At 41.5% G+C, this 18,032-nt stretch overlaps 1 protein-coding gene and 1 pseudogene across 3 annotated transcripts; one reads left to right on the top strand and one right to left on the bottom strand.

Moving 5' to 3' along the window:
- Positions 1-945: 945 nt before the first annotated feature.
- LOC119352710 (protein DA1-related 1-like) lies at positions 946-8,998 on the top strand. Of its 3 annotated transcripts, none has more exons than XM_037619283.1 (12): positions 946-1,316; positions 2,319-2,472; positions 4,006-4,096; positions 4,786-4,993; positions 5,803-5,923; positions 5,999-6,082; positions 6,376-6,495; positions 6,614-6,826; positions 6,912-6,974; positions 7,059-7,174; positions 7,555-7,613; positions 8,396-8,998. In XM_037619283.1, exons 2-12 carry the CDS (start codon positions 2,353-2,355, stop codon positions 8,713-8,715), a joined length of 1,515 nt encoding a protein of 504 aa, XP_037475180.1. In that variant the 5' UTR covers positions 946-1,316; positions 2,319-2,352; the 3' UTR covers positions 8,716-8,998. The 3 variants fall into 3 exon arrangements, with proteins under 3 accessions (XP_037475180.1, XP_037475179.1, XP_037475178.1); XM_037619282.1 differs by having other exon boundaries at positions 946-1,330; XM_037619281.1 differs by having other exon boundaries at positions 947-1,326.
- Positions 8,999-11,302: 2,304 nt separating this feature from the next.
- On the bottom strand, positions 11,303-15,256 carry LOC119352708 (annotated as a pseudogene).
- Between the last annotated feature and the right edge of the window lie 2,776 nt (positions 15,257-18,032).

Here is an 18,032-nt window from a genome sequence, read left to right as displayed (position 1 = left end):
GCTGGCCGTACGATCGGGCTGATCCGTGGATCGACGGTGGAGGGGGCTTCAGCGGGTTGTTCTATGGGAGGGGGAATGTGGCGTGGAAGGAGGGGGGCGATTTGTTTGGAATTGCGGTTACACTTGTTGACTATGCTCATTTAGTGAGTATATATTTATATATTTATTGCTTGGATTGCATTTACACTAATTAACGCGCGAGCGGATAGATACACGTTTTCGCCCTCGGGTGTAACATATTGTTTATGGACCCTCATAACCAGGGAATGTTAGCTCGGAGATGCCAATTACGAACGATTTTGATGGCAATTTGTGCTGGCCGAGCATGGCAGATTTAGTCGGCGATGATGGCAACTTTGGTCCAGTTCTGTTTTTTCGCCTATAAACTGCCGTGCGTGCAGACCAAAACTAATTGTCATCCTTTTTTTTTAATTGAATTGAAAAACTAATTGTCATCCTTATCCTTATGATGATATAGATTGCCATGAAAGGACATTCACAATCGCCATTCCTCCCAACGAACGTTACCTGAATAGCATTATCGTTGCTTATTACCTGCCGAAGCGGTGGCGAGCAGCGACACCCACGTCGTCGAGTAGGAGGGCGAGGAAAGAAAGGCGGCGTTGTGCTCGGCCGCGACAACGACGGCCCGCGGCTAGCAACCCGATGTCGGACAGCGGTGATGTGCACCGGCGACGGCGACGCCAAGACCAGCGTCGTCGAACGGGGAAGAGGAGGGGGGACCACGGGGCGGGGAGAGAAGGGGGCCAAGGGGTCAAACGCGTTGACAGATGTAGCGAGCGAGACGGTCGTCGTTGGTGGGCTATTGTGTGCGTGTACACATTCGATACGACGACGCGTACGATACGATACAGGCAGCAGCCCCCTCTTCCTTCCCGTCGGTTTCTTCTCTCCTCGCGCTGCCGGTACAGAGGAGGGGAGGAGAGGAGGGGCGGGGGCTCGCCGTTCGCCGCTCGCCCAATCCCGCCGCCCGCCGCGGCCCGGTGCGATCCACCGCCCGCCCACCTCCTCCGCCCCGCCGACCGACCCCGCCGACGGGCCGCGGCCGGGGTGACCGAAATCGGGGCCCTGCTCCCCCTCCCTCGCGGGTCCAGTTCACACCGTTTCTTCCCCGGGCGCGGCACCCGGCGGAGGGCGGAGGCCTCCCTCCCTGCCCCGATCTGTATCCACCGGTCTCCCCCCGCATAGCACCCGGCGCCGCTCGACGCCGGCTGCCCCCTCCCCAGCGGATCGCTGCGTCGGCCGCCAGCGCCGGCTCCTCCTCCCGTCCACGCCCGCGGGCCCCGTCGCGGGAGGTCGATCTCGGTCGGTACCTTTCGTTTTCCTTCTGCTCGCGAAGTTTAACTGTCGGACCGCTCTATCTGCCTGCCTGCCTGCGTTCAGTACCTGTTCTTTACCTCTTCTGTTATTGCATTTATCTGTTTTTGCTAGCTGTGTCCTTGTGCTGTGGAGACAACCAGAACTGGCAATCCGGGTAGCGGTCAGTAGCTTCTGCAGCGTGTGATCCAAGTGCAGAAGAACCCTCCCTGTAATCTGTAAACATGCAGGGATGCGCTAATATGTGGAAACGCCCTAGTTTCCTCCAATGCAGAAAGGGGAACATTTCCATACTCGCGCGGTTGTAGTTTTCTGTTACTTGTTAACCGTTAGCGGTTGGTCATCGTGCTCCTAGTCTATCTGGTAAGCAGCGGTCTCTTAGCGTTCTATGTGAAGCTCTGCTGCTCGGCGATCAGTAGCCAGGGTGGAAAACAGGGGTGCAGGTGATCTAGGGACATGCTGGGATTTTCATGTGGGGAAGATGAAAGTCGCAGAGAAGGGACAGAAATCGCTTAGATGGGAAACCGCTGAATCCTGATTAAGCATTTTTCTACCTTCCTTTAGTTCTGCATTGCACATGTTTTATTGCATCTTGTATAATAGTAGCACATCCGTAAGTCCTACTCTTCGAGGTATCATATAACATAGTACAATCTACCTTCCTAAGCTTTAAGTTCTCAAAGGATGCTGCTAGTGATAGAAAATTTCAGCCTTAAGAGTACCTGTTGACAAGTTGGATTGGCTCTGTGGGGATCCTTGCTTGATCTCTATCCGTCGTGCTAGCTATTTCTGCGACCTGGATGGTTATTTATTGGTTAGCTGCGTGAGGGCATTTAAACGGTTGTACATTTCTTACACGAAAAGCGATCTACTAAGCTGACGAGGCTTGATGATTGTATGCCATCCTTGAGCATCTAGTATGTCTTCCAAAATGTGTAGCTACCATTTCTGTGTGCCCTAACATAATTGGTTGATTGCAGATAACGGTGTTCCTTCATTGCCATTTGGGAAAATATGGGTTGGTTGACCAAGTTTTTTAGAGGTTCAACCCACAACATCTCGGAAGGGCGAGAGCAAAGCAAGCCTGCAGAAGAGACAAGATGGAATGAACCCTCCACTTCCACTGTTGTGATTGTAAGTACTCCAGTGTGATACACTACGCTCTCAGCAAAAAGGGTTCAACGGTGTTCCAATGTACGATGCAGTACCCTTGCCATTTTATTTATCTGAACGGGGAAAGGAGACACACATGAATTGAGCTTTACGGAAGCTCCAATGGCACCCATGTGTATAGTAAAAGGATATTTCGCTTTGCTGGGCACTCTGTTTATAAGTTATATGCCACTGTGGAAAATGTATAATTACCGTTTCCCAAATATGCTACATCTATATTTTATATGAAGTCTTGACCACTCACTTTTTATAGCGGCCGTTGTGTCTATGGAAAAAGTTCCGAAATTACAGATAATCTCCCACAAAACTGCAATTATCGTATTAACAATAAGACTTACAGCACTTCCATCACAGCTTAATAAGTGTTAAACCTTGTTACTGATGCAAGGAGCACGTATCAACGGAGATATGAATCTATCCTTGATCAACAGCAATAGATGCCTCACCTTTAATCGCGTGCTAGCTTGTGCAACTTAGATTCCAGCACTATGCCTTTGACGGAACTGGTGATTGCAAGTGGTGGTGTATTCAGGAGCGCCACACAAGTGCTGTTCGACTTGCTGGCAGTGCCATTCATGGCTGCTGGTCTCGACAAACCAGATATCCCTGAGATGTGGTGTGCAATAGAGGCAGTGGACCCCATCAGGCCCGCTCGTTACGTGCTGCCCACGATAACACTTCTTGCACACCTCTGATGCTCACCATCTGCCGGATTTAGTGTTTTAAGGGGTCTGCAGGTTATATATGTAGTTCCAGTACTTTGGAGGTGCATAGATGCAATTGCTCCTTGTTGTAGAACACATCATTACCATCAAAGGAAGGCCACCTTATTTGTCGTTTATCTGTCTCACTAAATGATACTCCCTCCGTCCGGAATTAATTGTTGCTGAATTAATATGTAGTTCTAGATACACTCATTTCAGCGACAGTTTATTCTGGACGGAGGTAGTATTAATTATTTTCCATCTGCCATTGGTAAACGTATTTTGACTGAGATGCATGCATAAATATATGAACCAGCCAATTTCTTTACTGTTTTTAAGGGGTCTGCAGGTTTATTCATGTAGTTCTAGTACTTTGGAGGTGCATAGATGCAATTGCCCCTTGTTGTAAAACACATCATTAGCATCAAAGGAAGGCCACCTTATTTGTCGTTATCTGTCTCACTAAATGATACACTCTCTGTAAAGGAATATGTGACGTTTTAAATCACTACTTTAGTGATCTAAAACGTCTTATATTACTATACAGAGGTAGTATTAATTATTTTCCATCTGCCGTTGGTAATTGTACTTTGACTGAGATGTATCCATAAATATATGAACCAGCTAATTTCTGAGTGACTATTCCTCTAAATTATCGTTTGAGCGCTAATTAATTTGGAATATACCAAGCTTATATACTGTTATGTTGGTATTTAAAATTTAATGTGAAAAGGAAATAAAAACCATTTCTTTGACTATGTAGCTGATCCAGTTCCTGTACTTGATGTAGGATCCCCTTTCGGAATTTGATAATGAGGATATTGACCGTGCTATAGCACTTTCTCTATTAGAAGAGGAACACAGAAAACCAAAGGAAACAGGTTAGTATTGTATTTATTACACGTGCTGCTGAAATGCTCATTGCCCAGAAGCATGCTTTTTCATTGGTGTTTGTCCTCTTATATTTTTCTTATGCCTTGATTTCTGCTGAGGTTCTACTACTACTAGTACTACTACTGCAAAAGTTTTTTGGGCTAGTTTATTGTAGATTATTGTTGGCATTTGTTGTTTCAGAGCTTGGTTGATCTTTACCAATTTGCATGTTTGAATAAGAACGCAGTCAGACTTACCTAGTTTTTAATGGACAAACTTTCTTATAGATGTCCTTGGACTGGATGTAAGTAAAATCGAACAGAGCATAAATAATTTCATATTGTAATAAGGCACGTGGCTAATGTTTTTTCTTCTGGCAACTACTTGATTGTTATAAGTAGTTTATTTCTCATATAATTTGGAGAAAATTGTGGTGCAAATTCTATTGCTCTAGATGTAGCAATCAAAATTCCTGGGATAAACATTTGCATATATTCGTTACTGTTGTTTTGGGCTGTGAGTTAGATCACTGAGACATGACACCATAGTCAGAAATAAAAATGATGTGTTGTTTGGATGTTCCTATCAAGCTATTCAAGCTCACTGTAGTCTCCAGTCTTCCATTGCCTTATGACCGTACATTTGAAATGATATTTAGTTTGTAATACTTTCTTTTTTATTTGTTTTTTCCTTTTAGGAAAGGATCTGCATTTAGATGAGGATGAACAACTGGCAAGAGCTATTCAGGAAAGTTTAAATGTTGAATCACCCCCTCGTGCTCATGAAAATACCTCACCCCCTCGTGCTCGTGAAAATAGCGCACACCCTCGTGCTCGGGAAAATGGCAGCGCCAACGGTGGCAATTCATATCAACAGTTACCATTTATGTTTTCGTCTGGATTCAGGTTTGTATTAGTGTATTTAGCATGCTAAGATTTTATTTGTATGTTCTGTTTTGAGTTAATTGACGTGAAGTGCCACACATTTGAACTGCTATGAGAATTAACCAGAAAGAAAGTATTATAAGTAAAATCCAGATCCATAGAAGCTGTCTGCTAGACGTACTATCATGTGAACATGTCATGTTGACGTTGGTAATTCATTCCCTGAATATCGTGTTTTGTTTAAGAGTTTCACATGATCATCTTAGTGATAATGTGTATTGGGTGAGAACTTATAATTTGAGTTTGCATATCCACTAGGAAAGTAAAAGGCCACCCCCCAACCCCCAACAATGTTTTCTGAAAAAAGAAGTGCAGCTGGGCAGTTTTTATCTGAATTTTGAAATTTATGCGTTTAACATGTGCAATTTTTCGGTCCTTCGTACATGGATTCAAATGTCCTTTAGAAAAAAATCAAACTGTGGTTTGAAATGTGGAGCTCCAGGATAGACATGAAAGAAAAAACTCGTCAGACTTGATTTGCCACTGTCTTATTCGATAAACCATTTCATGTGTATTGAAGCGCGGAAAGACACCATAGGGTGCGATACTGTGAATTACACCTTCACATGAAGTGCCCTGGGTGAAATCTGCCGATGCTGTCAAAAGAAAAGAACAAGATACCTGGTAAACAAAACAAGAGTGTATAATTAGTTTCTTAAAGCATGCCAGGAGAGTGTTGTGTTGGTCCAGAGCACTGTGATTGCAAGCAATTATAGGAGTTATCGGTAATCTGTGGCTATATTTGATGTTATATGCACTTATTTTCTCAGGACATGTGCTGGATGTCACAATGAGATTGGCCATGGACGTTTTCTTAGTTGCATGGGAGCTGTTTGGCATCCTGAGTGCTTTTGCTGCCATGCTTGTAATCAGCCAATATATGACTATGAGGTAGCTCTTTGTTGTTTTGTGTACTAATTAAGCAGTTTGCATTTGTATACTGACTTTACCAACAAAAACATGCAGTTCTCCATGTCGGGAAACCATCCATACCATAAAACTTGTTACAAGGAGCGCTTTCATCCAAAATGTGATGTCTGCAAGCAATTTGTAAGAATCACTTCATTATCTTTTCTTATCTGTTTGCATAAGATGATTCTCTTTGTTCTGCATTTTATATGGCAACCTTCGCATAGAAAATAATAATCTAATATTAATTTCCTTCAAAAAATAATGTGTTTATTGAATGAATTGATTTCTTTTTTATATGGTTGCATTTGCTATTCTGTAAGCCTGGAAGCATGTAGACAGTGACAAACTATATCCCGTGAAAGTTTTTTGTTTAGTGGCTTTGATTTTGATTTTGTTTTTTATGCACCATCTTGTGATCCCTTCTTGTTCAGATTCCTACAAATATGAACGGCCTTATCGAATATAGGGCACATCCTTTTTGGTTACAAAAGTACTGTCCATCACATGAGGTGGATGGTACTCCAAGATGCTGTAGTTGTGAAAGAATGGAGGTATGTTCAGCTATCTTGTTTGCTTCTAGAGTTTTGATCTTGAGCATACTTGGTTACATAAGTTGCTGTCTCCAAACCTTGGCTCACTTCATTCCAATATGGTTCATTTACTTGTCAGCCAAGGGAATCAAGATATGTATTGCTTGATGATGGTCGTAAACTCTGCCTGGAGTGCCTTGACTCTGCAGTGATGGATACAAATGAGTGCCAGCCTCTTTATCTCGAAATACAGGAGTTTTATGAAGGTCTCAATATGAAAGTGGAACAACAGGTTCCTCTGCTTCTTGTAGAAAGACAGGCTTTAAATGAAGCAATGGAAGGAGAGAAAACTGTATGTCTGTTGAACCAAACTACCATTAATTCTTCAGTTTCCTCTATCCTATTAGTTGTAATTATATTGTTTGTGTGGAAACCAGGGACACCACCACCTTCCTGAAACCAGAGGTTTGTGCTTATCGGAAGAGCAGACTGTCAGCACGGTGAGAACTGTTCCAACCACAAGATAACTTGTTCTTTCATCATTTGACTGCTAGGTGCTGACTATGTAATAATGTAATTTTCAGATATTGAGGAGACCAAGAATGACAGGAAACAAAATTATGGAAATGATAACAGAGCCGTATAGGTTGACACGGCGATGTGAAGTGACTGCAATTCTCATTCTATATGGTCTCCCAAGGTGAAGCATTAATTTTCTGCTTCATAATGTCAGAATTGTCTCTGTAAAGAAATAACAATGTCACAATCAACAGCTTCCAGTTGAAAAGCAATAGAAACAGTTACTGATATAGGTCTGTTTCAACTGATTTAGTATAATGTTCCTTTCGTGTTGTCAAAGAAGATATGAATTACATGGGTAATTTAAAGATATTCTGGGCTACGGATTTACTCAAGGGAGCTAATGAGCGAAAACATTATGTTGTGCTTCATCAATGGATCTTGTCCTGTTACTTAAAGAATCACTGTCTCATGATCTGCATCTTTTGTTGTTCAAACCTGATGAACTCTGAATGTGTTTCTATGACTTTGCGAGTCTCTAATAAGTTCTTGTTCTTGCAGATTGTTGACAGGTTCAATTTTAGCTCATGAGATGATGCATGCATGGTTGCGACTTAAAGGTTGTCTTTCATTCTTGTGGTATTTAGATATTGTGTTGGTAATAAGATATCACACTGACTCGTAGTGCCTGAAAGCCGGAGAGTAAGAATTAACTTACTAAATACCACGTCTTCGCTCTCATTAAACAATTTTTTAAGATAATCAACAGGTGGAGAGTGAGTCCCCGCCTGAATCACAAACAGTTTAGTAACAGCCATTGAAGTGGTATTAAATTGTACTGTTATGAGTCAATGGAGACCTGGTCTTTAATATTATGCACTTTATCGCTAATTATGCTCTACTGGGTGTTACATGAGTTTTATTTAAGCATGTAAAAGTAGATTTTGTAATGAATCTGCTAGTGCTTTGCTCACAGTAAAGACTAAAGGTCGTCATGTTTCAAGATTTTTACCAGAAGTTGCGATTCTCTTTTTGCTTAGAAAGCTTGTACAAGCCTGGTGAGGGATGATGAAGAGTTTTCCTGCCAGGGCCAGAATCTTACATTCTGCTGAGGCAACTGAACTTAGAACCAAGAATGAGCAACTGAACTTACTGAACTACTCACTTAGATCTTCTGGGCTTGAAGTAGTGTTATCTTGCTATGAGACTTTGAACCAATTGCTGGTAATCCCAATTCAAGAAGTCAATAATCACAAGTATATTGGCAATGACAAGACAATCAACACTAATTTATCTACTAAGAAAAGTTTGCATCAGCTTATTATACCATTTATAAGTATCTACTGTCTAATGGAATAATGAAGATGGACATTCCAGGCTAATGAGTATGTGCATTTCACAGGATACCGCACGCTCACTCCAGATATAGAAGAGGGCATATGCCAAGTCCTCGCCCACCTGTGGATCGAGTCAGAGATCATGGCAGGATCAGGCAGCAATGCCGCATCGACATCCTCGTCCTCTTCGTCATCCACATCCTCTAAGAAGGGCGGGAGGTCTCAGTTCGAGCGGAAGCTCGGTGACTTCTTCAAGCACCAGATCGAGTCGGACACCTCCGTTGCCTACGGGGATGGTTTCAGGGCTGGGAACCGGGTTGTTCAGCAGTATGGCCTGAAGCGCACCCTCGAGCACATCCGGCTGACAGGGACATTGCCATTCTGAGAGTGTCAGAGATGCACCTTTCTGCGGAAGTTATATACCGATTTGTCATCGAGAGTCCATTTACAGGAAAAAAAAGGGAAATGAATTTTGAAATGCACAAATTGTACAAACGTTTGGTTGATATTTTTTCTTGGAAGGGCTGAGCACAGTATATTATTAGAGATGCATTGAGGTGGCTTGCCCTGACCAATCTGTTGAATTGAGGTGGATCAAAAATGGAAATGGAAACAGTGGTATTTCTTATGTGACCATAAAGTTAATAAGGAAAAGTACACTCCATATATATATGCCGTGGCCTCGTGGATGATACTGCGTGCTAAGATTGCAGAATATACATCTATCTTGTAATGTTAACAAGATGGAAAAAAGATAAGGCTATCTTGGGTAACTATTTGTCCCCTCCACAGCCTACCCAATAGATAAATAGTGTTAAGCGTCCCTGGTCACCTGCCAATGTCCTATTCTGTAACTTGATACTACTATGTATGTGCAGAAGCTGCCGCAATAATGCTCAAACACATGGCCATCGTCACGATTCTGCAATCTTAGCAACACTGGAACAGGAATTCGTCGCCACGGCTCGCTGTTTCATTCAGGGATATGCGCCTCAGATATGGCCAAGATCGTCATTGCAAACTACTAGTAGTTGATTGACGAGTCAATTACACCGGTGGTGTCAGAACTTGGCGCAAAACGGTCACTTTGATGCTAGAACTTGCGGCATACATTGAACTGGTGCAATAATTTGGCTCAAGCCTGCAAATACGGTGCAAATGTTGATTGTGTACGCCCGGACCGCTGACTAGGCATGCCAGCTTGGCGTGGGGCCTGTTGTCAGTGACTCGACAGCTGAGAGGGGGCGTGTGGCCACTTTTTGCGAAAACAACCTTGATTTTTTTAGCAAAAAAAACCCTGTCGTTATTGGTGAGGTGGCATCTCAATTTTTCTGAAAAAAATAAAACATAATGAGAGCTCCGCCTCGAACCATCGACCAATAAATAGTAAATAGTCTATAATAACAAATTCACCCGTAACACATTCATGTCTTAGAAGGATAACTACGCATAATGTAGTTGAACGAAGGCACTCTCTTTTTTATTTTTAGTAAATAACGAAGGCGTTCTAGGAGCTGAAATAACCTGCTGTCAGTGCGGCCATTTGCATCTGCTCGTATCTTTTAGAAAATTGTAAAAGGTATGTAAATTCTAATCTCCGTAATAAAAATAAAGTTCAGATATTTGTGACATATAAATAGTATATACATACATACAAACTAACTAACTTATTTTTTTTAAATCAGGCATTATTTTCCGAAATATTAATATATATGAAATAATATTTACGAATTATGAAAATGTTCATATAATTCAAAACAATACAATATAAATACACGTAATTTAAAAATAAAATTGAAAATAAAAATGTTTGTATAATAAAATTATATACATACAAATAAAAATGTTTGTATAATTAAAAAATTCAATAATTATACACACATTTGTATAATAAAATGTTCGTACGAATACTTAATCATGGCTAATATATAAAATATATAACCTTTTTGAATATAACTCATGAGTTAAAATTATACACAGGTGAATATTTAGTAAAGGTTTGTATTCATCATTTTGTATAATTTAAATATAAGCTGCAACTGTATAATTTTTTGTATTCACTAAACATATTTATTTAATATAAATATTTTAAATGTTTTTATTTAATAAATTTTTTATATAATACATGGGTGTACATTTAAATGTTTTTATTTACTAATCATCATCGTTATGTATACTATTTATATCCACACAAAAAATAATAATATTTATAAATCATGAATATTCAAACATTATTTTTATTACATACGTTTTACAAATATCATAAAAAAAAACTAGTGCGAGCAAAATGGGCAGCACTATTTACAACCCATTTAAGCCTCACGTGCAACCCATTTTTTTTGTATAGTACAAGAAGGACTGTTATCGATATTGTACGAAAGAGTACTATCGATGGAGTGGTTTAAGTCGGCTAGCATTCTTGCTGTAGTTCATGAGTTCGACCCGTGGGGCTTATTTTTCCCGGTTAATTTTCCTGTACTGAAACCCGGGACCCATGAGTCATTGAAGCGGAAAAATAAAATGCATTCTGAGGCGTAGACAGGGGCTTTTTTTAAGAGAAATAAAAAAATCAGGGGGTTTTCACAAAAAAAAAGCCACACTCATTCCTCTCTGCTTTCTACTCACCGACAGCGGGCCCCATGCCATGCTGGCGCGCCAAGTCATCGATCTTTTCGTATCCACCGTGATTTGCACGCCTGAGCCAAGTTCTAGCATCAAAGTGACTGTTTGCGCCAAGTTCTAGCACCACTGGTGTAATTGACTCTTGATTGACACTACTCATTTGTATGGCTAGGCTGAAAGCTTTTTCACATGAAAAATGCAAGTATGGACCTCTACTCCTCATTGTCATCAATGCTAGTATCATTTATACTCTATGCATAGGGCATCCTTTGCTGAGACTGAGATTTGTAGATGAATAGAACTATATATATAAATGCCATACACTGGGAAAAATTGTTACACACAAATGGTTGAGTTATGAGACTAGGAATAGACAGTATTGATTATAGTTTACAAGCTCACACGAATAGAATAGAAACAATATTTGAAAGTATTAACATATAAAGTCATAGCACAATTCAATCTTACGACATGAGCAAGTGCCTTGTTATTTGAAAGCCGTAAACGAAATAGGTTTGTAGTCTGAATATCACGGTACATGAACACATGTGTCTTGGTCAGATCCACTACATAATCCTCTCCATGCAGCGACCTGCATAGCCAGCAAGGTGTTAGTAAATCTTGAGAGTGTGCCGCAAGGAGTTGAGAGCGATTGACTTACATACACACATTCAGGGATCACTGGTCGTTGTCACGGAGAGTGTGCTGCCATTGCAAACCAACAAGTTGAGGACTTTGGCGCAGCAACGTCACGAAGTCACGGGTGATTTCCCGGAAACTTAGAAGCTGGAGGGGCATGAGGAACTCAAGGCCAGGCGGGACCTCCACCATGCTTTCTAGGTTGCCTAGTACTAGTGTTTCTAGAGCTGTCACGGCACCTTGATGTATCTCTAGCATCTTCAGGTCGGGCATGTCCCACAAATAGAGGCTCTTCAGCTTGGGAAACCACCCCGTGAGAAACTCCAACTTCTCTCCATTGTACGCTTTGTCGAGACATAGATCCATCAAATTTGGCAACCGAGAAAGGGATGGCAAAGGATCTTCTCTCAGCTGCGACCAGGATAGACGCAGTGAACACAAGTTCTGCTCCATGGCTTGAAAGAGAGGAGACTCCGCCAACAATGCCCCTTCCGGTAATCTTCCGCCCAAACTTAGCTTTTGCAGGCTAGGCGGGAGGGCGTTCAACAACAGAACCTCATTCTCATCACTCGCACTCACATTTAGGTTGGACAAGAATTGCATAAGAACTAGAGACTCGCAGAGGTGTTCACAAAATGTTCCCTTCACGACCCATATCCTCAAGCTTCTTAGTTGCCTTAACTCCCTTAGTTGTCTAATGGATCCATCCACTTCCTGCACTTCCAACGCTTGCAGAGTCTGCAGGTTTGTTAGGTTCCCAAGCCCAATAGGGAAGCATACACCTCTAGCATATCGAATATTTTGTATTCGTCCTGATATAATGTTTTTCTCAGCAAATAGGTGCCTAAGCTTATTTAGCTTGCCAATCCCTGGAGGCAGCTCATGTATGTCAGATCCACAAAGGTCCAGTGTCAACAAATTTGAAAGCTTCTCAATAGATTTAGGGAGAAGCTTCACTTTTGAATACCGCAAACCCAAATAGCGGAGATTAAAAAGATCCCCAATGGCATCTGGAATCTTCTCGATGGGTAAACCACTTAATTCTAGCACAGTCATATATCTTGACTTCTCAGATAGTAGAGGCAATAGAGGGAATGAGGACATGCTTTTCTCCAGTGTAATGAAAGTTCGAAGTACGTGTATAATTGAAAATGGTTGTTGAATATCCTTCTTTAGTTTGTGCACTACCAATCGACGACCATCTCTCTGAAGAGACCCCCCACATTTATCCTCCTCATATATAACACCAAAACGATCCTTCTGGCACAAATCAACAGCTAGTTCACGTATGATATCGTGCATTCTGAATCTCTTCATCCTGCCAAGTGAGTTCCTTCCAACAAGTTGAAGCATGTTTCTATTGACCAACTCCTTAACATAGCTTTCTGCCACTTCTTCTAATGTGCTAGCACCCTTCTCGACAATGAACCCCTCCGCCATCCATAGTCGTACAAGTTTTCTTCTGTGGAAAAGATAGTCTTCTGGAAATAAGCTGCAGTACAGGAAACAACTTTTCAAGTATGTTGGAAGGTAGATGAAGCTTAGATGCAACACATTCCTTATGTGGTCGAGCCTTGAGTTATTAAGCATCTCCCAACTCAATTGGTCATTTATTCTTTTCCATTCTTCAACGGTTTTCTCACGCACATGCAAGAGGCTGCCAATTGACACAATAGCAAGAGGCAATCCTTTGCACTTGCTAAGTATTTCCTCGGACAAAAGCCTCAACTCGCTAGGACAGTGATGGCTTGTTTCTTTTGGAAAAGATTTCTTACAAAAAAGATCCCAAGCCTTATCTTCTGGTAAAGGTTCTAGTGTTAATACGTGTCCTTGAGAAGCAAGTGCAGCAACATCACCCTGTCGTGTTGTGATTATCAATCTGCTTCCCTTACCATTACAAACAAGTGACCTAGACAAGTCTTCAAATGCATCTGGGGTCCAAACATCATCTAATATGATCAAATACTTCATTTTCCCTAGATATCTCTTCAATGTCTCTTGAAGGCTTGTGATGTCCATAGCTGCAATGTTTGATGGACCACTGGCTGTATCTTTGAATAGTTCCTTGATTATATTTCTCAAGACATCTTCTCTAGAATAAGTTTGAGAGATGGAGACCCATGCATGGCACTGAAATTTCTCTCTCTCTCTTTCCTATAGACATTTGAAGCTAAAGCTGTTTTGCCAAGCCCACCCATTCCTGTCAGTGTAATCAGGGAACATTCCACATCATCACTTCCCAACCACTGCTCAAGCTTTCCTCTGTTTTCATCCACCCCAACTAGATCTTCATTATCAAGGGAACGTGAGGTGTTTGCTAGATCTTGAGACTTCTTGATCATGTAATTCAAGCTGCTAGTATCTGCATTGTTTATCATGGGAACCCATCGGTTTTTCATCTCTGACAGGTGTGCAAGGTCTTTCTCTATTTCCTTCACTTTGGAAAGCAGAGATCTTGGTTTTCTAAGCCCTTTCTTCAGGTAAAAGCAACACCCAGTATCATGTTCCCGACCAACTTGATACATGTACTCATCAACCATATCCTCCATCGCATGTGCTACCTTCCGCACCTCATCCAACCAGCCCTCATACACTTGATTGTGGCGGTTTCGAATGTCCATTTGACATAGAACATCATGAATTATGCGAAGCTCCCTAACAACGCGACCCATGCTGCCTTCTAACTCTATTAGTCGGGCCGCGTACCTGGAAAAATGTGCACTAGCCTGATGTGCTGCTCCATTTGCCAAGGCTACTCCGATCTTTTCAATTACTAGAAGAAGCACAATCTCAGCCATTACTTTCTCGAGAGTTGCTAATGCCTCACTGTTGGTTTGTGGTCAGGTTGGATTTTTTCCTGATTATCTCCAGGATGACCATCTGTAAAAAAGAATCAAGTGATGCGTTAGTTGAACTATTCATACATTTTGCTTTTAGCAAGCACTTGCCATAGAAGTACCTAACACAACAACTGAAAGGTGAAATAAGCCTGTTTTTTCCTTTTACTAATTAAGCATGCTAGCTACATGGCAATATAATTCCTTTACCGTTGTTCTCTTGGTTTTTAAAAGAATACTAATGCCTCACTATTACAGCTTCTGGGGGTCAAGGATGTTAAAATATATTGTCTGCCTCCCTCTATCAGTTCGGACTTTTGGATGAGTTGGTTGAAGCACGAATTAAATATGATATCAGAGCCAAGAGGTCTTGAGTTCAAGACCCTGGCAACATAAAAATAAAAAGGCAGTTCGAACGCAAGCTAAGTAACATAGAAAATAAATCCAGGAATAAATTCAATCTGACATGGCTGTCCAATTCGATCAGGGGATTGGTCTATACTCGTTCTAACTTCTAATTAAGTAAGTGGCAGGGTTGGTTACCGGAGGAATCAGGACACGAGATTCAGATTCCTATTCGGAGGCACCATGAAAATGGAGCGGACTGTGATTAAGCCTACTGGTTTGGTCATCAGAGGCTCACCTGAGATCGAGACTAACAGAGGTAGGAGGTCAATGGTGCCGGCGGCGCAGGCGGGCCGGAGATTCGTCGGAGAAGATGCGACGATCTTCTTTCGGAGTTTACACTTGCAAACATACACACGCGTCCATGGTGGTTAGTTGTGCGCCGCTAGTTTGCTAGCTGGTCGCCTCAACGTATGTAGCATATTGCTGTGGCCTTCATTTTCTCCTAAAAACCAGTACCACCTACCAGCAAGTTGTGTGGTGTTAGAGATAAGGAAGACTTGGTGGGTATGTGAGTCAAGCACGGCAATGGGAAGCATCTTTGGTTACAAACAAATCGACGTCCTATTCTGATGCCACTGTCCTTCCTGCGGTTCACAAAGAAGTGTCACCTTTTATGTACTTCCTCCGTCCAGAATTAGTCTTCATCAAAATGGATAAAACGGATGTATATAGAACTAAAATATGTCTAGATACATCCATTTGTCCGACAAGTATTTTCGGGCGGAGAGAGTATATATTAAGTTAAAACATTAAATACTTTGGCCATCGATACCGTTTTTACTATCTACTCCGTGTTTCTAAATATACGTCTTTTTAGAGAATCCAATATAGGCTGCATACAGAGCAAAATAAATGAATCTACACTCTAAAATACATCTATATACATCCGTATGTAGTCCATATTAAAATCTCTAAAATGTCTTATATTTGAAAGCGGAGGGAGTAGTATAGATCAGAAACTTCAAAAAATAAAATCATGTGCATAGATTTGTCTTGAGAAGTATTCTTGAAACATCATTTGTTTAGTTGGCCGTTATACATATGTTGCAGCATAAGCGAGTGGTTGAAGACTCAAATTACATCTTAAAGACATTGTCCATGCTCACACAATCTTTATTCCCCCCTTGAATTAGACGATCCAAAATGTAAGACCATCTAGAACTTTACTGGTCAAAATATTTCTAAGTGTGATCTTCTGCATCATTAAATACATGGAAATTCTGCACCAAAGCCTACTAGTGTGCCATCTCCTCACGCAGCCGCCTCTTCCCTAAAAACAAGCTTAGTGGTCCTCTGCCTTCCGTTGGCACCGCCGTCGTTCCGCCTCGTCTCCGGTGGTATTAGGGCCATGGGGACACGGTGGATCCCGGCCCTTTCTGGAGGGAGGGCTCCATTTTTAGATGTTTCTTTAAGTTTTGTTAGGTTTTATGTCCTGTTTAGGAAGGCGAGACGGTGGCGGCTCTTTGAAGATGGAACAAGGTTTTAATTACCTAGAAATGGATTTGTTTGCTTAAATATAGCTAACGTACCCCGAAAGATGCCAAATTTTTACACGGATCATGTAACGGTATCTACTGAGTATACAAAAAAAAAATCAAGGCCAAAGGATGAAGCAGCGGTCACATTGCCTGCAAAGGTGACATGTTTTCTCTCGAAACCACAATTCTTCCCCGGATAACTTAATGTTTGGGGTTCATTCTTGGCACCATCATACTCCCTCCGTCCCAAACTTCTTGTCTTAAATTTGTCTAAATACGGATGTATCTAGTTACGTTTTAATGTTAGATACATCTGTATCTAGACAAATCTAAGACAAGAATTTTGGAACGGAGGGAGTGTTTGAAATTCCTCCCCTTTTCCTGGACAAGGCCTAACATAGACTAAAGACCACAAATAGGATTTTCAACTTAATTTTGCAAACTTTTCCATGCATTTGCAGGGGGCATGTGTTGAAACCATATTTTGTCATGGCAAAAAGTGTAATTAAGATTGCCTTAATGAAATGTGCTCAACGGAAAAATTATTCGCCTCATCAAAATGAAAAACTTTGATTTTTGGATCATCTTCATCTAAGGCCTTATGCAATCTCGACAACCAAAACAGTGCAGCCCAGCTAATACCCATTTTTGCTTAGTGTAGCACTCTGGAAAGATACCCTTTTGCAGAGTGTAGCGCTCAAGAAAGCATTTTTTGCCAAGCGTTTCGTCCACGACACTCGGGAAAGCACCTGTTTACCGAGTTTTGCTTTTTTGCCGAGTATTTTTTTCGACAACACTTGGCAAAGACATGTTTGCCGAGTCCCAGACGAAATTCACTCGGCAAAGACGCTGACACTCGGCAAATTGTCCAGTAATGATTGTAAAAGGGTTGGCAACTAGATTTTTGTTTTTATTTGCCACATTTTGTAGGCACTTCCTGTATAGGTAATTTATTTTTATTTTTGTTATTGGACCATGGAAAATTGCCATGCTTTCCTTTTTACAAAATTTATTTCTCTAATTTGTCATGTTGAACAGCAGAACCATTTTTTTTCAAAATTCGTAATTCTTTTCTTATAAAAGTGCCCGGTAGAAATCGCCCAGCCTAGTAGAAGTCGGGGCCAGGGCAGGTCATATTGGTCTTCTTCATGGCCTGGTTGGCTGGTTTGATCCTCCTAGAGGGAACGAATAGTTCACTGGAGATAAACCACTCAGCTGAAGTACCCCAGTTATCTTTGTTTTTGGACCGTGCAAATTTGCCATGCTTTTCTCTTTACAAAACTTATTTCTCTAATTTTGTCATGTGAACACTGAACAACACAACAATCTTTTCAAAATTCACTATTTTTCCGAAGGGTCCGTCTAGGACACATCTAGACTGATATCCACTCTGTCACATCTAAACTGATATCCACTCTGTTTGTGGTCTTTTTTTTGTTTTTTGTTGCTGCATTATGTATTTGTGGGAGTCACTGGTAGAAAAAGGGCCTATAGTCCCGGTTCGTAAGGGCCTTTAATCCCGGTTCCGGAACCGGGACTAAAGTGTCGGTACTAATACCTCCCCCCTTTAGTCCCGGTTCAATCCAGAACCGAGACTAAAGGCCCTCCATGTGGGCAGTGCGCAGAGCCCAGTCAGGAGACCCTTTGGTCCCGGTTGGTGGCACCAACCGGGACCAATAGGCATCCACGCGTCAGCACTTCTGTGGCTGAGGTTTTTG

Source organism: Triticum dicoccoides, chromosome 2A (genome assembly GCF_002162155.2).
Source record: "Triticum dicoccoides isolate Atlit2015 ecotype Zavitan chromosome 2A, WEW_v2.0, whole genome shotgun sequence".
Taxonomy (NCBI): domain Eukaryota; kingdom Viridiplantae; phylum Streptophyta; class Magnoliopsida; order Poales; family Poaceae; genus Triticum; species Triticum dicoccoides.
Note: the sequence above shows the minus strand (reverse complement) of the source record. Positions and strands in the feature narration are given on the sequence as shown.